At 35.5% G+C, this 26435-nt stretch overlaps 2 protein-coding genes across 3 annotated transcripts; both read right to left on the bottom strand.

Annotated features, from left to right (window-relative positions):
• Nucleotides 1-537: 537 nt before the first annotated feature.
• LOC140822924 (protein LEO1 homolog) lies at nucleotides 538-15293 on the bottom strand. Of its 2 annotated transcripts, none has more exons than XM_073183903.1 (9): nucleotides 15117-15293; nucleotides 7523-7629; nucleotides 6268-6394; nucleotides 5976-6143; nucleotides 3973-4146; nucleotides 2005-2136; nucleotides 1644-1793; nucleotides 1439-1564; nucleotides 538-997 (listed from the first exon to the last, which is right to left on the bottom strand). In XM_073183903.1, the coding sequence occupies exons 1-9, from the start codon at nucleotides 15228-15230 to the stop codon at nucleotides 773-775; spliced, it is 1323 nt and encodes a 440-aa protein (XP_073040004.1). In that variant the 5' UTR covers nucleotides 15231-15293; the 3' UTR covers nucleotides 538-772. The 2 variants fall into 2 exon arrangements, with proteins under 2 accessions (XP_073040004.1, XP_073040005.1); XM_073183904.1 differs by having other exon boundaries at nucleotides 538-994; nucleotides 15117-15287.
• A 2378-nt stretch (nucleotides 15294-17671) lies between these two features.
• On the bottom strand, nucleotides 17672-24605 carry LOC140822923 (uncharacterized). Its single transcript, XM_073183902.1, has 2 exons — nucleotides 21774-24605; nucleotides 17672-18067 (listed from the first exon to the last, which is right to left on the bottom strand). The coding sequence occupies exons 1-2, from the start codon at nucleotides 23718-23720 to the stop codon at nucleotides 18050-18052; spliced, it is 1965 nt and encodes a 654-aa protein (XP_073040003.1). The 5' UTR covers nucleotides 23721-24605; the 3' UTR covers nucleotides 17672-18049.
• Nucleotides 24606-26435: the final 1830 nt, after the last annotated feature.

Genomic DNA, 26435 nt, shown 5'->3' with positions numbered 1-26435 from the left:
CTAGCACAACACACAAACTGTGTGTGCAAATTTAAAATAATTTATGTTAAAATAATTTTAAATATGATAAATTAGCTACAAAATAACTTTAAAAATAATCTTCTATTTTATCTCCTTAAAATGGAGATTGAAAGTTTCTTTTAAAAAGAAAGGTTATTTATAAAAAATAAAATAAAAAAGTTCCACCGATAACTTCTTCTCATGTGTTCTTGCAGTAGAGAATTGATGTTTACAACCTTTAGGAAAAAAAAAGTAATTATGGATTATTTTTATAATTTGTGAAGGAAAAATTCGAGATCAATTTTTTTTTTTAGAGTTTACAAACACTCCCTCAGTAAAATTAAGAAATCCCACACCTCCGACCTTAACTTCTTGTGTATAAATTATTTATTCTAAAATTAAAAACACTTAAGAAGATATGACTTATCATGTAAAAATATTTAAAAATCTATTGTTTTGAAAGAAAGTGTATTTTGCGTTTTGGGTGCGGTGAGGTGGTAAAGCATGATCCAAATCATAGTAAAACGAGTAATTTAAAGGTGTCAAAGAACTTAATTCCACGCTGTAGTCATAAAATATTATGGTCATCAATTTTTAGCAGTACACTTCAACAGAAGGTAGGCTCATCCTCAAGAAAGGAGATTTAGTATCATGTAGCTAAATTGAAAGGTTCAACCCAAAACCAACAATGTCACGACGCTTCATAGGAAGTTCTTTGAAAACCAAGCAGAACCTTGCCGGAACAAGTTGTAATGTCCCGCGGATAAGGAATTTATTTTGTGAAATTGTCACTTACCTCAGCTTCAGTTTCGTTGCGCTTTTCCTCTACTTGTTCAAATATTGAGTCAGGCTTACCACCAGATGGGGCATCTTGATCTTCATGCCCTTTATGTCCATGTTTCGCCTCCGCCTTCTCACTTGCAGAAAAGCGAAATGGTCCTTCAGCAGATGTATCAGATGATGATACTAGATCAAATTTTGTCTCCTGAGAATTCTGCTGTAAACTAAATTTATTTAGAAAAGGTTCGATTTTTAGATTAAAAAAACAAGAAAGATAGTGCCCATGAAGCATGACCCTTTTTCTACATTACTAATGTTCTTCTCGACATCAGCTTCCTTCTTAGACCTCATTCAATCTGTGCTGAGAAGCAGATTGTGGGGATACAAAGTAAAGTCGTTTACTATTCTGATGAAAAAGGTAACATGATAAAAGTAAATAAAATCTAATATTACAATTGTTTTTTCTCATCATTTTATCAACTAATTTATTGGTTTATTTTTCTATAGTTCATCCGCTTTCGGGGGACTGCGTGCGAGAGAGAAAAAAGAACAATTATTCTTGATGCATATTTAGTAAGAGAACAATCAAGAAACTATCTTGTTACCCTTACGTGATACACTTCTAGGAATTGATGGAAAACAGAAAAACATGAGTCACCTCACGAATATTATCCATCGGAGATGAAAGTTCGAACTTGCTGATGTCCTTGGCAGTGCTCTTACGGTTCTTTCTCTTCTTCTTCTGGTTATGGCGTTTATTAGCTTTAGCTGTTTTCTTTTCAGCCTACAAAGTAACGGAATCAAATAAAATTTGAAATTGAGGGATGCACGCCAAACAAATCAGAACCTTATTAGTGATTTACCATCTCAGTTTGTTCCATCAGATTTTCAGGGCCCGAATTTTTATCCCATGAATCAACATGATCGGGTAAAAAACAATGGGAACTCGAGGATGATGTTGAAGGCATGACCTTCATCTTTCTAGGGATTCTCCCCTGAGCCTGATAGGTTTCCTGCAAGGTTGTCAGAGAATGGTGAAGGTAACTGATAAGCTAAGAAAAATAGTTGTTACAATCGATACTGACATAGAAAATAGAGCACGTGTAGGATATATTCAACAAGTTCCATTTATAAACGAACACCACCACTGGTACATGGTTTCTTATCAAAATTTCATGCAGAAAGTAACATTAATGACAATGTGGTGGTTTACTTAGAAGGCACCTTCCAATGTTCAAGGAACAAATGCGATTGAATTTCCTGTACATTGTGCTCAGACACATCAAATGCTTTGTTTCCAATTAATAACTGTAGACTCCCATCAGACCATGTAACAAAGCGTGCATTGCTCTCAACCTACAAAGTAAATTATTTTGAGATTAATTAAAGACAACTAAAAGTGTATGGGTGCATATATAGATCTGTGGTAAAAAAATATGCAATAACTGTCTGTTCAACATTGGGAATGATTGCCCAGACTTGAGCGGATCAAACCAATACCTTGCATCTGTTATGGATTGGAAAGAATTTAGTCAAAACGATATCGTGCATTTGTTACTGACTCGACCTTCAATTCTAAAAACTCAATAGATCTGGAGGTCAAAACCAAGGTGTTGGAATTCTAAATATCTGAACCACACAGCAACTAGAAAAACCAGGATATAACATTTAAACTTCATTGTTGTGCGTTAAATCTATATCATGTAATCAAAATTTAAAACCGGAAAACAAACATTAGTTGAAAACACAAAAAAGTTGAGATCTTTGTTTGCTATCTTACACTGCACTACATAGGGGATTATATTGAGAATTCCTGAAGCATCAGGAGATCCCCCTTTCGTTATCTTAACAAAAATCCTGCTCACATTTCCTTATGCCTAAATCTGAGTCCTAGATCATGTTTATGTTTCTGATCTTACAACTTCCATTCATGAGAACTATATTTCCTCTAGGTTTCATAAGTAGCATAAGTTGAATGTCAGCTCAAAGTTATTTTCTATTTGTTTCATCTTATTAATTGGCATGTAAATCCATCTTATCCACTTCTAAAGCAGCTGCAAGCTGAAATATTGGAGAGGTCAAGTACAGAAAGGTTGACCTCTTCATTGAAACTGTATGCATAATTGTTGAGGAAGCAATGACATTTAACATTGATTATCAGAAGTCTAAAATATCTTTGCATATCAAATCCGAAATAGTAAGTAAAGAGAATCAAGGAATTATGAGCAAAACTTGGCCACTGGGACTTGAAAGAAATGAAGTTGATCAACCACTCTAATTTAGATAAAACAAGACAATTCTAGACCAGTACAAGACATGCACTGGGGAACATCAGGATGAGAAAGAACAGTAAAGGCAGAATATGGTCCAAGTCAAAACCATTACGCGAGAATGAAAGTGATGATTTTCCAACACATCCACAAATTTTGATGATGCATGTGTCACATTTGACTATTTCTCCCTAAATGATGATTCCCTCTGTTTTTTCCTCCCTTATATTAAACTAACCCGTAATTATTTGTACTTAATGCTCCCTCGGTCATCTGTTCAATCTTTTGATTGACATCATGGAGGCAACTGAACATAAACATATAGCAGTTAATTTATTTGCAGAAAAGCATGGGCATATCATTAAAGTCGGACCGATTATTTTATTAACAAAGAATTGCTAGTGTAATTAACACTGAAATAAACCCGAATGACCAGAAAACCGAAACCTTAAAATGAAGTATCAAAAGGAAGTAGTTCATCCAAAAGGCCACCACATCAAACTCATTCTACATATTCCATTCCTTCTCTCCTTCTAGTGTAAAGTTTTGTTTTTTACATTTAGATTTTGGCGTTGCTTTTTCAAACCAATTTCTTCATTTCCAGATTGCTACAAGAAGGACGGTGTGATTTCCTTCTATCCTCTCACACATGTACCCGCAAGGTATGAACTTAGTACAGGATGGAAAACTGACACAAATTGGTGACAATACCCGTACAGCGAAGGCATTTAATTAATAGATCGAAACATCTACTTGAAAATGTTTTGATGATCATGCGCGACATTTTCTTCTTCAGAGCAGCTTCGTTTTATAGTAAATTGATGTGAACTATACCACATCATTGCAAAAAGCTGAGTACTGATTCATCAGATACCTATTCTTTTATGTTAAATCGGTAAAACAGCATCACATATTCACTTACAGAAGTTGTTCCATCAGGGTTTTTGACTTCTCTCCACCGAATGATATTGGGGAGTGGGACAGGCCTTTTAAATCCAGAAGCATCTTCTGCATAGAACTCTTGTTCAACATATGTTGCAGGATCAAATGGTATAGGGTCAATGGCAATTAAGTTGGAAAAATTGACAGTTGCCATCTGCAGTATTAAAAAAAGCATTATGATATCCAGATATACAGGAACCTGAAAAATATATTTTGTAGCTGCCTAGAAGGATGAGTTCACATACATCAAGTATGCAAGCCAGTCGTTAACAGACAGGAACAGAACTAACATTCAACCAACAAAACTGGAAGATCTATCTGTACAAGACAGACTCCTAGAATGGACAAAAGCATGAGAATAAATAGAAAGAGGGACAGAAGACTGTTTACAAAAATCATCTATAATCCATATAATAGATGTGAGACAAGTGATACAACTACAACTGAAATTTTCATAACTGCGTATTTTCCTAAGGTCAAAAGCAAGAAAAAAAAAAGAAACCAAGAGAGGATACTCATACCAGAAATTAGAAAAGGAATACGTATATTGTTATATATTCACTTCACATAATAAACTTCAAAATAGCAGCACTACTTACTATGGAGGAGAAACAAGCTTTCCATGCCTTAATATTTTAGTGCAAAAGATAGCTCATACAGAAGAAACTCGAGTAGACAACTAAAATATCACATAAGCAACAAGACATAAATAATTTTACATGCAATCACTCTTAACGAAAATTGACAAATTCCACTGGTTCCCAAGATTTGTAAAATTTTGCATTATCTGCAAGACACAAACTAGCTAGCACCAAATGTTTAAGAGAGCACAAAAGACCCAATTGTTGCATTGTTTCAAATATGTCATTGAATTTTTGAAAAGGAACCTGAGATCAAAGAGAATTAATTCTATCATATTTTTCTATTCAGCGACATTGAATACAAGACATATAGCCCCTATCAAAAAATAAAAACATAAGATAAAGGAAACAAGACTATTATGAAACTTGCAAAACATATAATAAATTGGTAACTAGTAGATATGACATAACAGAAATATTAACTAGTTAAGATTAATCTCCAAACATGCAAATCATTCCACTTCTCATCATTCAACTTTAACCTAGAGAACAAATAACAATTCCTACTTTGAGATCCCAGGCTTCAAAAGGAATTTGTTAGAATGTATGCTTCTCGTGATTTTGCTCCCCAATACCGTATACAAAATGTTTTCGTACTTCTCACTTATTAATGAAGTTTATACCAATGTAAAAATGCTTTATTCTAGCATATTCCGCTGAATCATGAGCAATGCTAATGGTTGACCTGTTGTGATTCGTGGCTATAGACCTGTATGGCTGTATGGCTTCTTCCAAAGGAATATGTAAATCTTACATCAATACAGTTAGCGAATTTGTTCATAATCTCATTACGCAATTGGACGGAAACTCCACCAATCAACAAGCTTGGTAAATATCCACATGCAACCGATCCTTTACAATTTTCCTTTACAAAAGTAAAAACATTTAAAAACTTGTGTGATTGGTACCATGAAACCAGAGACTAAATGGAAAGAATTATTTGATACTGGTTTATTTACCAAATCAAATTCAATATAAAAAGCCCCTGATAGTACAGAAAGAGAACCTGAGATAATGGGAAAAATAAAAATAGGAAACCAAAAAATCTTCATATGGAATGAACTTCCAAATACACTCAAACTAAAAGATTAACTAATAGAACACAAACTCTAGTATTGGGGATCATTCAGCTTTCTATCCAATGCTCGCAAAAGATGTTACTCTTATTAAAGTTCCACTCTAGAAAGCTCTAAGCAGCCATGAAATTCTAGTTATGAAAACGCATTTCATATTAGTTTGTAGGATATTATCATGTACAATAGATGAAGATGTAACCAAACGACAAAATGAAAAACCTTGGAAAGAGATATACTGCTTGAAGAAAACATGATATGAGTTATACCTGATTTGGATGACCCAGGGAAGGATGCATTGGAATCTCGAACACCAGCTGCTGGTTTCCAGCTTCCTTCCCCTTGAGTTTAGTCTCATCATGTTCTTCTGCAGCCTCCTGAGGTGCTTCTCCATCAGTTACAACAATCCCGGACCTCAATTCTTTCTCAGAACAAATCTACGAGGGAAGCAGAGAATGTGAAACCGATTGCAAGTATAATTTGAATTTACCCACACTATAAAATGACAAAAAACAAAAATGAAGTTATTTTTTAATGTCATTTAAAACATTATGGATTTACCCCTTGGTTAATCTGATTCTGAACTCCATACTCTGCTTGTTCATCATCCTCTGAATCCCCAAAAACATCATGAATTACAGCTGCAAGATGTAGATCTGGATCCTCGTCTTTCTCACTTCCGATCAATCTATAGTGATAACAAAAATGTCAAATGTAAAGTTAGCTCCAACCACAATTGCATGAAAGCAAGAGGTTTTATTGAGAAATAGGACTGACATAACATGTCATGGCATGGGTCAACAATTTAAATTTAAATTTAAATTTAAAGTATATAAAAGACCAAAGCTATGATTTCCCATTCAGATAAATCAACCATTCTTATTTCATCCGCATAATTACATCACCGCAAAGGATCTCTCAAAAATAAACCAACAGACATAATTCCAGTAACTGAAAAAAAAGGTACAGAGATCCCATATTGATGCGTTACAAGATGCAGTGCACATAGAATATAACATCATTACATCGCCGTAAACAAGAAACATTAGCTTTGAAATTTTATATTTTTTTGGAACTCTAAAGACTCCAAAATTAATATGTTTTTGACCAGTTTTCTCGCCATCAGTTTCTAAACTAATGTAGTAATGTACATAAATCTGCATTCAGCAATACTATGTACAAGTAAAGATTAGAACCACAAAGTAAACTTAGACAAACCGTGGTATTGACATAAAAACCCAAGGAGAAAAAGACTGCCTTAAATACATATAACCGTGTAAGATATGAATAGCAGAAACATCTCATCTTATTTTCAGGAAAAAAAAGGATCCCAGGACCAGGAAAATTGCACTTGTACAAGAGAAATTTGTCATTCGCTGATTCTTTGACGACCACCATGCTCTCTCTTGACCAACATTTGGATAAAATTTATTCAGCATCAAGAGCAAGTTGAATATTATGCTCTTGGTAAAATATGGAGAGCATAATCGGAGAAATCATGCCTTTAGCATAATGCAACATAAAGATAAGAAATTAAAATAGGATGCATATGGTCCCCTGCCCTCTGGTGTCAACAAGGGAACGTCGAGCATAACAACCTTGTATTACCTTTGACAGTCACACACTGAAAATGCTCTGTAAGAAATTTATTTGAGAATTCAACCAAATATGAGTTGTCAGATCTTGAGCCATGTGCATTAGTATGAGAACTCAACCGGATTCAGAAGAAAATAGAAATATTTTTCCCAAGGTAAAAAACACTAAAAATAGGAAAAATTTAATAACTAAAAGGTGCAAAACAAGTTCAGTGCAAGACCTTGAGCTTCTAGCTTCATTATCAAGCTTGATGTCTCCTTTACTTATGGTTTTGACTTCCTTCTCAGGCTTAGGAGTTCCGTTGTCATCATTCTGAATACAAATGCTCTTTATGTCAAGACAAAAAAATAAATACATAAATAGATAACAAGGGAGACGAAGAACTAACTTTAAAAATTATGGAATAGATCACATAAACGAATATTACTAAAACCACACATGTCTTATAACTTTGTCTGACAGCACTCAAAACCGAACATAATAAAAAAGCAACTTTTATAGCAAAGAATGAAATTCAATTTTTCACAAACCAGCCATGATAATACTAATTAATCATCAAAACAAACAAGAGCTACAACCAGGAAGCACTAATTTTCATTATTTGTGGCTTATATCCAGGCAATAAGATTCATCCAATTACCTACAGTCTAATCAACATAAATAATTAATTTATATTTAAATGATGCAAAGCTTTGTCAAAAACTTTTATCATCAATGCACATCATGATACATAATGCCCCAAAATTCCAAATGACGAGCAATCAGGAAAAAGTTCAAAAAATGCTTAAGAGCATAAGGAGTCGGGAAATCACGAGCAGGCAAAAGATAGAAAACCTTGAAAATTCTAGGTATCCAGAATTTGGAACCTCTACTATTTCAAGAAGCTGGGAGAGTTAATCATTGTTGACAAATCGGAAACAATCCAGAGATTAGCCACCGCGAGTATTCGGAAAAGGAATGATCGGGGTTTCCATAGCTTCAAGGTGGTAAACATCACATGTCAAGTGGTCAAGTAGTTGGGGAGATAGTAGTCAGGCATGAGCAGACTCATCCCTCAAACTTAAAGGTCGGACTAAACTTTAGAAAATAATTTGAATATTAGAGTTAAGCAGTCAGTGCGAACAAAGCAGCAAGCCAGAGCTAAAAGGATGTCCTGAGCCAACGCCAATAGTCTAAAGTAGGGAATTATACCTGAAGAGCAATTGTTTGTTTCATATTTTTAATTACTTATTATTTTGGGATTTATCTTTGAGCAGTACTTAAGTAAACATAAAAAAAAATTGAGTTATCATTGAGCATGACCTTGAAATAGGTGAATCATTCTTTAAAATGAAGGGGAATTAAATGAATCATACCAATTAGTTGATGGTTCATCTTACATAAATACTTCTTTTGAATATGTTAGTTCACTTCCCAATCACCTTTAGGCCAGCTTCACATTGTAAGCTTGATTTTTTTTATTTTATAAGTATTTTGTTGCAATACTTTTTGTGATACATGTTATGCCTAATAGTACGCCGTAGGCCGTGGTATCAGAGGATAAAACTCCAGGACATGTCAAATTAGAGTTAGCGCCATAGAGTGGAGGTGCCGACCTGATGGACATATAGTTCTTGTGTTGTTAAGCTTAAAAATAAAGGTCCTTAAGCATCCGATAAATAGCCTATAGTGCTAGTCTTGTTATTTCATTTCTTACCAATAAATGAGCGGATATGGCACAACGGGGAAGAAGAAGACCGATTTGAGTAAAGACTGAGACTACTAGTATTGTCCAGTCAGTGTACCAATGTTCCTCGGGTGACAATATGGAATACTAGTATTTGTGTTAGCTCACCCAGGAAGTACGGTCTCTATTGCGGCTAGGGTCGTGGAGCCATTGTTGAAGCCCAGTGAAGGGATGACTTGGGGCACATTGTCATCTAGTCATTGGAGGGAAACTTTTGCCTTACAGGAAGGAAATTTAAGAAGAGTAGTTCACTTGTGGACACATCGATCAACATGCAAGAGACTATTCCCAATAGACGTTAGCTTCCAATTTGTGGGAAGGACATCCATGGCGTCTAATGCACCAACTAGCCGAAAGAAGTCAAAGGCGAAACAATAATAGGGACAACAAGGGTAGAGAAGACCTCAACTGCAAAATGGCCAAGCATTTGTGCTACATAAAGAACAATCCCATGCTGCCAATAAGGGCATTATTACGATGCAATATGTCATTGTTCGAAGTTTAAGTTCTTCTGTGGAGAGTCTGAAATGAAAACATGCCCAAGAAGCATCTACCCAGTAAGCCGTCTAGACAAGATATAGACACAACAAATTTATGGCGATGCCTTTATTGTTTAACCAATGCATTTGTCATCCTCGTGAATATGATAAATAGGATTTGCAAATCGTTTTTGGACAAGTTCATCATCGTTTTTCGATGAAAAGCATGAGCATAGTCAAGATTGTGCCCTAAGTACCAGAAAGAACAACTATATGCCAAACATTAAAGTTTGAGCTCTGTTCCATCTAGTTGTGATTTTGGGTCACATTTGTTAATATATGTGTGGAGCTAATTATTTATTGAAGGATATTTGACATATATTGATGCAGCTCTAATATTATTTATGTGTTGGTATCCGTAATATAATTATTATTCACGTACAAAGAGAGAGACGAAAACTGAAAAAAAATGGTTATGAGAGGGGACAATCTTTTGTAAAATTCTCTTTGTAATCTTGGTTTCATTAGTGGAAATTTGCTTAGGAGTTAGGTGACAAGAGGACATAACTCTAACAACGAGAGTGAAAAACTATAAATACTGTGTATCCTTGCATTTATTTTTCGCCAACTTTTATCGCTTTGGATAATTAGAACTGGAACCATAATTCATAACAACTGGTACCATAACACCATATTGAATTTGAAAGCGGTGGCTAGCGAAGAAGATTTGGCACATGGGATTGGAAAATTTGCTAACAATGATTGCTCTCTACAAAATGTAGATCTATCTATATCTACCGCTTGCAAGGAAGAAAACAGAGAAGATGTCAAACAACAAATAAAATCTCTTTGATAGATAGTTACTGGGAGTTACTCGATTGACACTGTTGAAGAATGTGACTCATAACGCTGCAAATGAGAAATCGCCTCCGGGTCTGACAAAGGTTCTGTCAAATATGTATGAGAAGCTTTCCACAAATAATAAGGTATTTCTCATGAAAAATATTTTAATTTGAAGATGACAGAGTGGCAGCACATCTGAACGAGTTTAATGCAATTCTCAATCAATGGTCTTCCATTGAAATTAATTTTGATGATGAGGTTTGTGCCCTAATACTTTTGGCATCTCTACTAAACAATCAGAAACCAATGCGAGCTTCGGTTAGTAATTATGATGGCAGTGCAAAACTGAAATGTCACAGATATATTCTTGCATAAGAGGTTGGCAGAATTGATTCTGGTGAAACATCGACATTAAATTTTGTCTTAAATATTTAAGGTAGAGGTAGAGGGAATAATAGAAATTCTAACCGGAAATCGGAATTGAGACATGTCACAATCAAAGAATGGTAGAATTAATTCCAGATCTCGGATAAATCTGGAATTCTGGAACTGTGAGAACAAGGCCATATGAAAAAAGAATTGTACGGCACCAAATAAAAACAAAAACAAAGGCAACGCCGCAAACGTGGCAACTAATGAGATTTAAAATGCACTATTTTTGTGTGTTGACAGTCCAGTTGATTTTTGGGTTTTGGACTCAGGGTACGACCTTTCACACTACTCTTCGTCATGAAATTATGGAAAATTATGTTGTTAGAAATTATGGGAAAGCTTATCTGGCTCATGGAGAACCTTTGGATATTGTAGATACTCGTTTAAAAATGTCAAAAGGGATATGCGAAATTTAATTTCGGTGGGAAAACTTGACGATGAAGGGCATGATGTCACCTTTTTGTGGTGGTGCTTGGAAGATTATAAAAGGTTTTACGGTTGTTGCACGTAGCAATAAAACTGGAACTTTTTACATGAATTCCAATTCAAGAGATATGATTGTTGTTGTTGATAGTTGTGCCAAGTAAGATTGATGGCATTGCAGAATCAGTCATATGAGTGGAAAGAGGATGAAGATGCTTTCATCAGAGTTGAAATATGTTGACATCCAGTTATGTGAAAGTTATGTTCTTGGAAAGCCCAAAAGATCGGTTTCTCTAAATCTGGGAAATATCTGAGAAAAAAAAAATGGAAGTTGGTGCATACTGATGTTGGGGGCCTTCATTATGAGTTCTTTTGGAGGATCTAACTACTATGTGATATTCATTGATGATTCTACCAGGAAAGTATGAGTTTATTTTCTGAAAAATAAATCTGATATGTTTGATACTATTAAAAATGGAAAACAATGGTAGAAAATGAAACGAATTTAAAAGTAAAGCGTCTGAAATCTGAGAATGAAGGTGAACACAAAGCTGGTGACTTCAAGCATTATTGTGCTAAGAATGAGATCAAGATGATGAAAACCATTACTGGAAATCCTCAACAAAACGGTGTGGCTGAAAAAAAGAATAGGACCTTGAATGAACGTACAAGGAGCATACGTATTAATGCAGAATTCCCTATGCACTTTGGGCTGATGCAATTAACACATCAACTTATTTGATTAATAGGGGCCTATCAATGCCTCTAAGTTATAGCACACCAGATGAGGTTTGAAGCACCAAAGCGGTAAATTATTCTTTTCTAAAAGTGTTTGATTGACTCTCTTATGTTCATGTTGATGTTTCTGCTAGAACTAAACTTAATCATAAGTCTAAAAAAAATTTCCTTATTGTCTATGGTGATACTGAGTTTGGTTATCGTCTCTGGGATGACCAAAATCGAAAATTTATCAATTTTCAATGAGCATGTGTTGTACAAAGACAAATTGAGTAAATATTCGGAAAATGCAGATTCTGAAGTAAAAATACATGTGTTAATTCACTGGAAAGATTTTACACTAATGATTTGCAACATGATGCTCCAATTAATGAAGAAAATATATCCTCAACTGACCAAGAGGATATAGCCCCACAAACCACTCATGTGACAGAATTGAGGAGATCTTATAGAATCTCCAGGTCACCACTGAGATTCTCTCCATCCTCAATTCTATTTTGTTGACTGACAGAGGTGAACCAAAAAGTTATGATGAGGCGATGCATGTTGATGAATCAATCAAGTGGGAATTTGCAGTTGTGGCAAATGGACATAGCCCTCACATCGAGAGTGAACCACTATAAATCTTGGGTGTTTTTGTGTTTATTTTTGGCCGACTTTTATCGCATTCGGTAATTAAAAATGAAACCATAATTCCCTAACAACATTATCTCTAGTTCACAAAGATAATAATTTGTCGAGACCAACAAAATTCCCAATATTAGAAGCTTCTTGGGATTGGCAGGATACTACATACACTTTACCAAAAAGATCTCCTTATTGGCAAGACCAATTACCTAGCTCACAAGTCAAAATGCCAGATTTGAATGATCTTCCAAATACGAGCAAAACTTCTAAGAGCTGAAGAAAAAACTAACAATGTATTTACCACATTTTGCTATTCGGAAAATTTCAAAATTACAAACCGACGCATCTCGTCAAAGCATCAAATGTGTATTCATGCAAGATGATCGAGTGGTGGCTTATGTTTCCCGTCAGCTGAAGCCAAATGAAGACCAATACCCTATTCACAATTTTAAGTGGTGGGAATAATGTTCACACTTAACATCTAAGCAACCTAATCTATATGGAGCGAAGTTCATGACCTGTCATTTTATATCACCTTAAACATTATTCTCAGCCACTCTTATAAATCACAGGCTTAATAAGCACATTTTCTCAAAATGTTCTATAAATATTTTCATTATTGAGAAACATTATCATAATCCAGTAGTTGGATAAAGGAGACACAAAAGGTCCAAAACTCAATAAGATGACATACAGAATCAAAAAAATTAAAAATTCCATGTTCGTAAGGGTGGAAGCCCCACTTACATGCTAGAAAAAAAATTATTGGTCAATTTGCAGAAGTAAAGACTATAATGTTCATTCTATCAATACCCAGGTAAACGACAGTTTATCATAGCTGACTAATCTTTTCAACAAAAAGCTGGCAATTGATCATGTAAAAGCAACAAAAGTTTAAGTCTTAAAAATGTGAATAATATGGTATAGCAGCAGCAATATCAAGCACAACAAAAATGACCAAAGTACATAATGACTTTAAAATTATCCTAATCATCCCCGCATCTAATTCTTTATTGTTTGAGTTAGGATCTGCCTAACACCTATAGTACTACATTTTCATCCGCCTCTCATTTTTACTAGAAGTGATGACATGTATTACTGTGTTTATTCTCACATTTTTATCATGTTCTATTACTTCAAGATTAGAAGTTCTTCATGCTTTTCTTTCTGCCTGCAACAAGAGTCCAAGACCATCTTATATTTATGCTGATACGTCTAACCATATGATCATCATGTTAAAATGCAAACTGCAGTGAATGTCAGGCACATTAACGAGTACATAACCCAAGAAACTCATATGCATTCATGCGTGTTATTCACTATATGTGGCTAGATTTTCCATGCATAAATGATCAGCCATTACACGGAGACTCGTAATACAATAGCGACAATCATAACAATAAGCAGTATATCTTACATGAAGAATTCAGATATAGCAAATGATGTTTCAGAATTGTCCAAAGAAAAATTAAAAAGCTTTCAGAATAAGAAACTAAAACTGTAAATTTTTCATAGAAAACATTTTAGAGGCTGGAAAAGAAAACAGTGCTTTTTATTTTTCCTAATCCCAGGTTTAAATAGCCTACAGCATCCAGCATGAGGCTCAACAAGCTCATGCCTCGTCTTGAATTTTCCTCTAAGTAAATAATCTAGGCCAAATAATTATTTTCTTTACAGTAAAAAGCGTGCATGAGTGTGATTCTTAGTTGACACGATTGACATTCATAGGAAAAAAAATCTCCAACAAATATTCTCATGTTTGCCTGAGATTAGGGGTGAACAAAACTTCGGTCAAACAAAAATAACCAACCGGGATGAATCGATTCGAAAGTTCGGTTTGGTTGATTCCAAATTTCGGTTTTTAACTATTAAAAAATTCAGTCACTTTGGTTTATTTGGATCAGCTTCAATTATTTTTTAAGAAAGCCGAAATAACTGGGTTTTTTCTAAATGAACTTCAATTTTTTTATGTAGGCCTATCATATTGAATTGGTCTTGGGCTAAGCTTATTTAAATTGAGTTTTGTGTCAATGATAAGTTAATTGGAGTAATGATTAAATGTTTGGATTTTATTACCGAATTTGGAGTGTCTCTTGATGATATTTTAATTTGATTAAGTTTGTTGTTTTTGATGAAAAAAACAGTCAGATCAGTTGACGAATCAAATGTACACCTCTAATAAGATTATCTACATATATAGTGGGGATAATCCCAAATCTGTTGCTCCATCAAATAAAAACTAGCATTTATATTGAATACCAAATAATTCATTTATTTGTGTATCATAAAACAAATTCCTAATAAAAATAAAAGCAAACAATAAAACAAGTCTACCTCACAAATCAGAAAATAAAAATTGATGGATGTTTTCCAGAAAAAGAATGTGATTCTAGATTCCCAGGATGGAAGACATGAGAAGATTCAATGAAATGAAACTCCATTGGAATTTGAAGATGTTTTTGTGATTAAGATCTAATTTGGCGAAAAAAGGAAAATTGAATTCAAAAGCTTAACAGGCAACTGAAAAAGAAAAATGAAAATCTTACAAAAACAGAGTCAGCTTGGTGATTTAATTCATGGTTGGTTTCAAAATCCTCATCTTCTGATAAATCACCAAAGAGGTTTTTCAAGATTTGGCGCTTCTCCATTTCTCCCACCATTGTTTTCGCTCCCAAGAAAAACCTAAGTTTTTTATGGATGGTCTACGACTGTGTGATAGCGAGTGTGTGCAAAGGGAAATTTGTGAACTTATGATTTTTGTTGGTGCGTACTCTAATGTGAATGGGAATATTATGAGTAGAGAATTTGCTTTAAATTTAATGTCTTCCACAACTAATTTTATGACAGTCGAGCAAGTGTGTACATGCTGCATTGTAATAATAAATAAAAATGTCAAAAAATAACGACTACGTAGGCGTAATAAATGAGAATCGATTACATCGATATCAACAATGATTAGGGAAATCCTTTACAAGAGTGTATTTTGAGCCCATGAGTTTTCCAGACCAGATAATTCCACCACGTGTTCTTAGTTCAAATGAGTAGATGCTAACATGGTGAACGTGAAATGGACACGAGTGAGGATACCTGCTTGTTCAAACCATGTATTTTCAAAATTGTTCAAACTGAGTTTGCAGTTGCAGATGTGAATTGAGAGTATGAGGAAGAATCGTGTTGTAGTCATATATAAGGCTGTTCAATACAGAACATCAGTCACTAAGAATAAACTGGGAGAGACCATTCATTGTCATTACTTCAACCCTTTGTCACCCCTAGAGATCACTTCAATCCTTTATCATTGGTTGCATGTTAAAATTCCAAATAGGTCCTAGAAAACTTCCCAGTACCAAAATTAAGATAACAAGGTATCTGAAACCGGTAAGGCATAATCATCATCCTCCTTCAACATGTTATTTATCTGACCCATATACATTCCCTCCAGCACCTACACTCTAAATAATAATTGGGCAAGCTGGTAACTATAGTGCGCTGACGATTTAATGGTTGATGAGCAAGACAAATTTAACAGGTTTGATAACCTCACATCAGAACTAGCACAAACTAGGCAAAACCCCTCAAGGAGACTGTAAAGAATAAAAAACTCAATTCAGCAATATGTGGTGTTTCATTTATCTACAAACAAGGAGTAAAGAATATGATATTTTTTAAGTTGCTTTCTTTAATTTAATAATGTACAATAATATGAAAATCTATCTCCATATAATGTAGGTGGGAAACTAATTCATTCCATTTTAAACTCAACATTCGATTTCTTCAAAATCTTAAATTCTTCACTTCCTTCAATTGATTATTTATTTCCAATTGGATCACTAAGACAATTACGAAATCTAGATTGGGTGCTACAAGTTTAAAAAGTAGCTCAATCATGTTTACACCTGCTAAGTACCATGTTATATGTACCACACAAACTCCTTAACCTTTAATGAGGTGAGACAATGATCATAGTGACTTTTATAAGCAGTCGACTGCAAACCATTGGCATTTGTCATCAATCGACAAGAATGGAAACAACAAATTTATCTCCTCGGGTTCAATCGGCAACCCATGTGGTCAGGGCAATTATGATAGCCGTCAACCATAGTCTAAATTAAATAAAACCACAAAAGTAGCTCCAAAGTCATCAGACATGCCTAAGGCACACTACGAAACACATATCATGGAACTCACAACCGTGCATCTTTAATTAGTCATTGCCGATGCCTACAAATATTTCCACTATCCAAGTTTTAAATTCTAACATTTATGATAAGAGACACTGTTCAGAAAACATTGCATGTTATAGCAAAATTGAGACAAATTACAATACAAGGTTAATAATACAACAAGTTTTCTAAAGTTATTTTGAATCTCAAAAAGCAGCTCATATAGAGTTACTTAAGTAACAGATACCTGTCATAGACTATCCTCATTGTTCGAAAACTTTTTTCACTTTCCACTCACAAAGGTCATCATGAGTCATGGTCTGGTCTGATGACAAAAGAATGGAAATATTGTTCTACTAGGTAAGTAGTTTGCATGTTCCAGTTTTTGCTACATGCTAAACTAACAGATGCCAGACTGTAGACGCAAAAATTAACAAATGGACCACATTGATCACATGAAAAGAGAACAAACAAGCAAAAGGACTCGGTCACAGAAATAAAACTACATAAACTTAAATTATCACTGCAACAAATCCATGATTCTCAAACTCTCAAAAGCGCTGCTTCGATAATTGCTCTTTAAATTTGCTATGATTATTTGTCAAGATTACTGAAAGTTTAAACCCATTAGAAGAGTTCAATAGAAATCATTTTCTACCTTCAATTTATTTTTGTTTGATTTTTAAAACAGTCCTTGGATTCTAGTTCCACTGATCTCTAAACCTTCAAAAATGCACGTGGTTATAAACACTTCCAAGTTAATATTCAACCCTTTCAAGTATTAAGTACAAACAATATACAGTTGAAAACAACCACTGGAAACATCATCATCATCATCATAACACATTCCCGCTAGTTGCGATGTCGGTTATATGGATAGTAGTTTTTTTTTTTTGATAAGAAACATTATAATTTAAAAATATAGAAGTTCAGAGTTACACAACATTATGCGGACAAGATATCCGCTACAGAAAATAAATACAATAAAACCAAAGACTCCTAAGAATTCCGGTCAATGAAAAATAAAATTCCAATCCCTATATAACTGCGATACACCAAGGTGTTTATAGTCTTCTTGTAAAATCGCCCAACTAGCCACTCTCAATTTAATTTTGTCCCATAGCTCCTCGACCGTGTCCTCCTTGTCTTCGAATATCCTTTTATTCCTTTCCATCCAAATAGACCATATTATGCAATGTACTATAGTGTACCAGAACCGCTGATTTTTCCTGTCATTATGTAAGCTCGGTTCGATTATGAACATGTCTTTAGACTTCTCCGGCATTACCCACATCAATTCCAGCTCCTTTATCGCCTTATTCCAAATCTGTTGACTGTAATGACAGTGTAAGAGCAAGTGATCTTGATTTTCTTCAGCACAACAACACAAACAACACCAAAAAGGTCTTAAAGCACATGTAGGCCATCTTCTTTGTATCATATCGCAAGTCTGAATTTTCTCCAACGCCACAATCCACGAGAATACTTGCACCCTTGGCGGGACAGGTATTTTCCAAATATTCAAGAATAAAGAAGTATGAAAAGATTCATGCGACTGGAAAAAAGAATCATAAAAAGACTTCACCGAAAAAATCCCCGAGGAGTCCCCCAACCAGATTTTGTAGTCCTCTACCCCTATCTCAATACGAACATTTTGTAAGACGCCTAGCAACTCGGTAAACTCACACTCTTCTTGTACAGTCAAATTCCTCCTAAATCTTAAGTCCCAGCGATGATCCCCTGCCCCATCCCTAGTGGCAGTCTCTACGAAGTTTGAGACTGTTTTATTTTTAAGACTTGAGATTGCAAACAGAGAAGGAAAACGAATGAAAAAAGGTACCCCTCCCACCCACTCATCTTCCCAGAAACGAATAAAATTCCCCTCCTTTAACACCCCTCTAACTAATCGATTGAAAGCCGGGAACGATTTAGAAATTCCTTTCCATGGACTTTTGTAAGTGGAGATCCCAGCTAACCCCAAATCCCAACCATTGTCATTAGAACCGTGAATGCTCAAAATAACTTTCTTCCACATAGCCCTCTTATCCACCAAACCTCGCCACCACCATTTGCCGAGCAACGATTTATTTCTGAGTTGAATATTACCCACTCCCAGCCCTCCCTTCGCCAACGGTTTACACACTTGATTCCATCCCACCACATGACAATGTTTCTCACCGTCCGGTCCGTCCCACAAGAAGTTTCTCATTAATCTTTCCATAATAATCCCCACCTTATTCGGTACTCTGAAAATGGACATATAGTAGGATGGAAGTGCACACAAAACAGCCTTGATCAGCGTAAGCCTCCCTCCCCTTGATAGAAAAGATTTTTTCCAGCAGGCTAGTCTTCTTTTCATATTCGATAAGACCGGATCCCAAAATTCCATTTTCAAGGGATCTCCTCCCAACGGCAGTCCCAAATATTTAATCGGAAATGTTCCTTTCTTACACCCAATGTTACTGGCCATTGCATCTGATTCCTCTTCATCAATAAGCAAACCCACAATCATGCTTTTATCCATATTTATCTTCAGACCCGAGAGCTGGCAGAATACTTTGAGAAGTTCTAAAATTTCCATCAAGTGCCGACCTGAATTTGCGAAAAAAATAGTGTCATCTGCAAATTGTAAGTGAATTATTTCTTCATGATTCCTACCAACTTCAAAACCTCTAACTTTTCCAACAATCATGGCTCTATCTACCATTCTTCCCAGAACATCTATTACCAAATTAAAGAGAAGGGGTGAGAGCGGATCCCCCTGCCTAAGACCACGCTCCCCTTTAATTTTCCCCCTCGGCCTTCCATTAATAAAAATTGAATAAGAGACACTGGAAACGCAACCCATTATCCACTTCCGCCACTTTACCCCGAATCCTTTCTTCATCAATACCCAATCCAGAAATTTCCAGTCAACACTGTCATATGCTTTTACCAAATCCACTTTAAACACCCATCCATCCTTTTTTCTCCTTCGATAAAACTCTACCACTTCATTGGCGACTAAGCAACAGTCCAATATTTGTCGACCTGTAATGAAAGCACATTGGTTTTCTTCGATTGTTGCACTAATGACTTTCCTCAATCTATTCGTCAATACTTTTGCCAAGATTTTATATAAGCTCGTAATTAAGCTAATAGGTCTGAAATCCTTTATCCTCGTGGCTTCCTTTTTTTTCGGTATTAGACATATATATGTCTCATTTGTTAATCCGTTGACCACTCCATTTCTGTAAAATTCATTTAGGACTCTTAATAAGTCCTCTTTGACCGTTGCCCAATTGTGTTGATAAAATGCCATTGTGAATCCATCTGGGCCCGGTGCTTTACAGCCATCACTTTCAAAAACCGAAATTTTTATCTCATCCTCAGAAAATGGAATCTCCAACTCTTGTGATTGCGCTTGATCTATCGCACACCAGTCCAACCCTCTAAGTTTTATAACATCATCTTCAAACTCTCCCTGTCCTTCATCTCTTTTCTTATAAAGTTTCCTGTAAAAACTTATGATTTCCTCTTCAATGAGATATTCATCCGTGACTGTCAATCCATCCTCCTTTTCCACAACATCAATCACTGCTTTGGTCCTTCTGTCACTTAGTAAGGAATGGAAAAATTTTGAATTATGGTCTCCTTCTCTCATCCACTTGATTTTCCCTTTTTGACATTGAATTTGCGCCCTTCTAACGGAATTTATCTCCAACTGGATTTTCAAATTTTTCCTTTCGTCTTTCAAAGTCTCAGACCACCTTCCTGACTCTTCTAATTCATCCAGTCTACTAATGTCGCTGGTCAATTCTTTAATTTTAATATCAACATTTCCGAAAACCTCTTTATTCCAACTGGTTGCTTCCGCTTTGATTTTTTTAAGTTTTGTCATGAAATTATATCCCTCCCACCCTTGGGGAGATCCACAATTCCACCATGTGTTGACCATCTGTTTGAAGTTCGGGTGTGATAGCCATGCATTTTCAAATCTGAAAGGTGTAGGTCCCCACCGCAGAATACAAGTGTCAAACAATATCGGATTGTGGTCGGAGGTGATTCTAGGTAACACCCTCTGTCTGTAATTCTGGAACATTTCTTTCCAACCCTTGGTGATGAGGAATCTGTCAAGACGACAGCAAATTGGATGGTTCCTGAAATTCGTCCAAGTGTATTTTGCATTCAGAAGTGGTGGATCTATTAAATTTAATTCCTCAATCAAACTATCAAAGCATCTCATACTCGTAGTTCTCGAATGACTATTCATTTTCTCTTCCATACTCCGCACCACATTGAAATCCCCTCCCAAGCACCACTTATCACCACAAATCGAATGCAGACCTGCTAATTCATCCCAGAACTTCTCTCTGTCTCTCGGTTTAACTGGCCCATAGACAGCACTGAACCACCATTTTACATCCACATTTCTGCAAATTTCGATCGAAACCGTGAAGTCTCCTATCAAATTATCACCCACAACCACCATCCTAGGATCCCATAGAACTAAGATACCTCCCGCTCTTCCCATCGACGGTAGGCTTACCCATTCAACAAATCTTGATTTCCATATGCTAGCCACAAAGTACCTGTCCACCCGCACTCTTTTGGTTTCCAGTATTACAACAACATCCGGTTTTTCAGTTCGAATGATGCTCCTAATTAATTCTCTCCTAGTCGCCGACCCTCCACCTCGTATGTTCCATGACAAAATCTTCATAAAGAAACCGAGTATCCCTTAGAATCAGAACATGTGTCATCATTGAAATCACCATCTATCTTATTAGCTTCGGTGGTCAAATTACACTTATGCTTTTTATCCCCTGCCTCACAGTTCCCCTTAGGATCCTCATCAGCATTTCCATTGCCTGTCATACATTTGTAACCCATCGGTTCCACTTCCTGGGATTCTAAATCGTTACCCGGCTTATCATCGATTAATTTAACCCCTCTTCCTAAAAAACCACTAGACAACCCCAAAGAATTGAAAGAAGATGGAAGAATACTCTGAAATTTGAAAGTTTGATTGAGAAAAGAAGAATGAATTCCAGATAATACCTGTCCCACATTGGAGCTCGCAATTACCGTATGTTGCAGCGTTTTTGAATCTCCTGACTTATTTGGCGAAGAGAACAGAGCTGCTAAGTCCTCCAGTTTGTCTTCCAAAGTGGTAGATAACTCCGATCTTGAAGACACATGGCTATCCGAATCCGAATAGAGAAGATCATCTTCGGACATATTATCGTGAGCTCCTTCAACATCTTTATCTTCTGTGCCTATCATATCACAGAATGACTTAATCGGACTACTATTGATTTGTTCATTAATCCCCTGAGTGCCAAATTTGTATCTGATAGCTGACTCTTCACTCCTCTTCCTTCTTTGGTAGGTTATCTCAAACTTTGGCGATGCTCTTGAGCTCACCACACCCTCTTCACTGATCAATATTTTCGGTGGTGAATTAGGCATCGTGTTGATCTGGGAGTGTTGGAATTCGTTTAAATCTTTAGGAACAACTCTAGAAAGTATTTTGACCACCTTACTATCTGCTGAGGAAGCATGGTCCAAGCCCTTATTTTTGGGAGAAAGATGAAGTATCTCCCTAATCGAAGCAGTTGTCGTATCATCCTTATTGTCGGGAGAAAGTTGGGTCTTCTCCTTCGATGCAGAAACCTTACTTGCTTCGTTCGTGCTAGAGGTAGCCACAGGATCAAATTTCCTCTGTTCGTAGTCATTCACTACTGCTGGTTCTTTTCCATGAGATGTATGAAGAGTTTCTGGAATTTGTTCTGCTCTGTTACAATCTTGGAAATCACGAATCCTGCGGATGTTGTTGTCACCCCAGCCCGCCAATGTTCTTTTACCATTCACCACGACTTGAGCATACGTTCGATTGTCGTATTGTTGATAAGCAATGGGGTCAAAAGTTTCAACCCTTATACTTATTTCTTTCAGCTCCCCGTGGATTGGAACGTACATCCGAGAATTAATGAATCCACCCTCAATGCCTTTCACCTTTATTCTAGCTGCCTCGAGATCACTAATTGAAAGAGTATGTTCACTGATATCCAGTAGCCCTCCACATAGATTTCCAATGGTCTTGAAAGTTTCCACCTTCCAAAGGTTCCAAGGTAATCCGTAAATAGAAATCCAGCTATTGCAACATCTCTCTGTAATGAAAGCCGAATTGATATCCTGCTTCCAACCCTCGAAGTCCAGCATAATTCCCTTGTCAAAGAAGCCTCTCTTGATTCTTAAGTGAAATGAATATTCATCTTGATTTGAAGGCCACCAGACCGCTTTATTTGCCTGAAAAAGAAATAGCTTAACGTTCTTTTTTGCTGTTTTTCCCAGAGCCTTTTGAATGTCTTCCCAAGAAATGGTCACCTTACTTTTGGTAACAATCAGAGCTTCTTCCCACTTCTTATTTAAATTCGAAAGACCTCTAAGACGATGTGAAATCTTCCCCTGTGATGAAAAATCCCGGTGAACCCTGTTGGCTCTATATGTATCTTTAAAGGGCTTCCTTGTGATGGGCCCTTGATTGTTCATAGAGGTACCTTTCTGATGATTCCCGGACCTCATCTTTCCCAACGAAGTAGCTATAGTTCTCCAACCCACAGACTTGATCCCACTTGGCACAATGGTAGTTTGCTTCTTACCTTGGTGACAATATTTAGACAATTCCAGGAACCTTCCTCTCTTGTTGGAGAAAATCTGAACCGTAAAAACCGCGTTCCGACCTCTGAGTCTGAAAAATGGCGATTCGAGCTGAGAAGAGTTAATGGCATCTAAGAATCTCATTTGGATCCAGTGCGCCTCCTGTCTATCAAAATCCAGCATGTAACATGAATTCCTGGTACGCTCAGACCACCAAATCGAGCCTCCTCCGCTCCCCAGTCTCAGCGAGAAGATCTTGTGTTCTATCTTAATTACCACATCACGATTTGCTGACCCAGATGCCAACGAACCGTTATAGAAGACTTTGCGATTCCTAGAAAACATCCTTCGAAAGAAACCCACAGCACGGAATAGTTAAAGAAAAACTAAGAAAGAGCGAGCAGGTGGAAAAAAGATAAGCTGCTAGGCCTCAGAAGAACCGAAAAGAAAACAATCTGAGGCGAAAAAGGCGAAGAGAAAAGAAAAGCAGAAGGGCCGGCGACGGCCGAGGGCCGTCGACGGAGCTATGGGAAGGCGACGCCGAGGTTTAGAAAAGGACTGGACGGAAACGACAACGGCTAGATAGGAAACCGGAATATTGAAAAAACAAAGAGGGAGAGAGCATTTTCAAAAAATTCTCTCACTAGTAGGAACATCGACTCTACTGTCTGGATAGTAGTTATCCAAACTAAGTGATTTTCTCATGTGTCATCCCTTAAGATCTAAGATATCCTCTTACCTACCTTTAGGCTTTATCTAAGTTTTCAATAGCATTACCCTCTTACTCCTTCCATTAACTTGTTAAGTTTGTGGAATCATGCTCAAATATCATCTGGGGATATTCTTGGCAAAAATATCAAAGATTGAACAAATGGTTATAGCCAGTCCAGAAACAAGCATGAAGTTAGCTGAAGGATGTGCCAGGGGAACAATGCGCTAACAAAATTAAGACTAAAATACTTCACCCAGCATACACCAATTTCATTTGCTTCATTCTTCTCAACAATTCTTTTTGCAAATTTTATTTATTTATTTATATCTCACAAATCAAACATTTGGCCACACGTGGCAAAGTAAGAAGAAATATTATCAATATTGAGAAGGATATTGCTGCAGCATAGACACCAAATCAACCACTTTCAAGAAATTGAAAACTGGTACAGAAATTCTCCAGAGAACGAAAAGAATATAATATCAAGAAATGGGTCTTAAATCTTAATCTAAAACCAAAGCACACCTTCTGAAGAACGATGCAAAGAGCACAGATTATCGAAAAGGTATTGTACACATAGGGTGTCTTCCGACCATCACTTCTCTAGCTCGCCATGGCCGAACATCAGAGTTCTTCGGTGTCCATTGAGGTTCTTCGCACAACACCGTGTTACTGGAATATATTGGTGTGTAATTTTGTATGTGGAAATTGTTTAATATGTTCACCGCAACCAAAAATATTCTCTCCAAAATCCGATCTTATGAAAATAAAAAACGGTCTCACGATCTTATTTTATAAGACGGATCTCTTATTTGAATCATTCATGGAAAAATATTATTTTTTTAGCTAAGAGTATTACTTTTGATTGTGAATATTAATAGGGCTGACCCATCTCACAGTAATTATTCATAATACCGTCTCACAAGAGACTTACTCTTTTGTATAATGCTTGTGATAGAACTAGAAAGGGGAAATCTTCTTAAGCGTGAAGATTTATGTCCATCCAAATCTGGAAAACATACTAATGCATCAATGAATGTGTTGCGGGTTTGTACAGTATTTTCTATAATTAATTTAATTTATATTTCAAATATGCGTAATATCATGATCGTAACTTGGGACTTGGTTCATCTCTTCCTTCTCCTTTCAAACCTATCCAAAAAGGAAATTAATGGTGCTTGAAAATTGTAAAAATTGACGATATGTCATGCTGCGATTTAAAATTTTAAAATAAATATAAAAAAATTCAGAACAAGACACCGTGGGGTATATTCAATTCAGTGGGGTGTATTCAATTCAGAGTTTTGATGACTTTTAATGACTTTTTTAAATCATAGACTTTTATGGATTTGATAAATTTTTATTGACTTTTATGGAATCTCACATATTTATAAACAGATTTATGTGGATTTATGTAGACTTTTTTGCAAGATTTTTATAGACTTTTGTAGATTTTTTTTTATAGAATTTTATAAATTTTGTACTTAACTATAACATGTGATTTTTTATTAATTTCTTTGAACCAATAATTAATTGACATATATAACATATTCAATTTGAAATTATTTTTAATATTTATATTAATAAATAAATTTACTTATTTAAAAGTTAAATCGTTTAATCCTTACATGTATATATATGTGGGTTTATATGCATGTTTGTAAATTTTTTAAAATAAATCAATTGATTAACATGTAATCTTATTTTTAAATTGATAATATAAATGTAAAAATAATATTATTTATTATTGTGTGAATATAATTTTGTATAAAAATATCATAGCTTACATATTAATTAAAAATACGAAAATGAATTTAAAAAATCATTGTTGTTACGAAACTATTCAATTATTAAGAATTAAACAACATTTTTTTGATCATCTTTTATTATTATTGAATATTACATTAATCTGTATAAATCATAAATTTAAAATCACAAAATCAATTCTATAATTCAAAATTTCCCCGTGTTATTAAAATAAAAATTATTAAATGAAAAATCAGTCAAAAAATGAAAAATTTGAAAAAGAAAGATGAAAATATATATAGAGATACACTTCGAAAATTTGAGAGAGTAATAGAAATAGATGAGAGGAGAGAAGATATGAAATTATGTCATGTGAAGCGACAGAGAGAGAGTTAGAAGTTTTAAAAATCCATTCCCTTTGGGGTGAACCAAATACAATTTTTTACAATTTGTAGTTGTACCTTAGGCTTTAATGTTTGTATGTCAATGAATTCCATGGAGTTATTAAAAGTCCATGGAAAATTTGAATACCTGTAGACTTTTATAGAGTTTATAAAAGTCGATGATGAATACCACTTGACTTTTTAAAACTCCATGAAAGT

Source organism: Primulina eburnea, chromosome 2 (assembly GCF_022965805.1).
Source record: "Primulina eburnea isolate SZY01 chromosome 2, ASM2296580v1, whole genome shotgun sequence".
Classification (NCBI taxonomy): domain Eukaryota; kingdom Viridiplantae; phylum Streptophyta; class Magnoliopsida; order Lamiales; family Gesneriaceae; genus Primulina; species Primulina eburnea.
The sequence above is the reverse complement of the archived record's forward strand: the minus strand, read 5'-3'. Positions and strand labels throughout refer to the sequence as shown.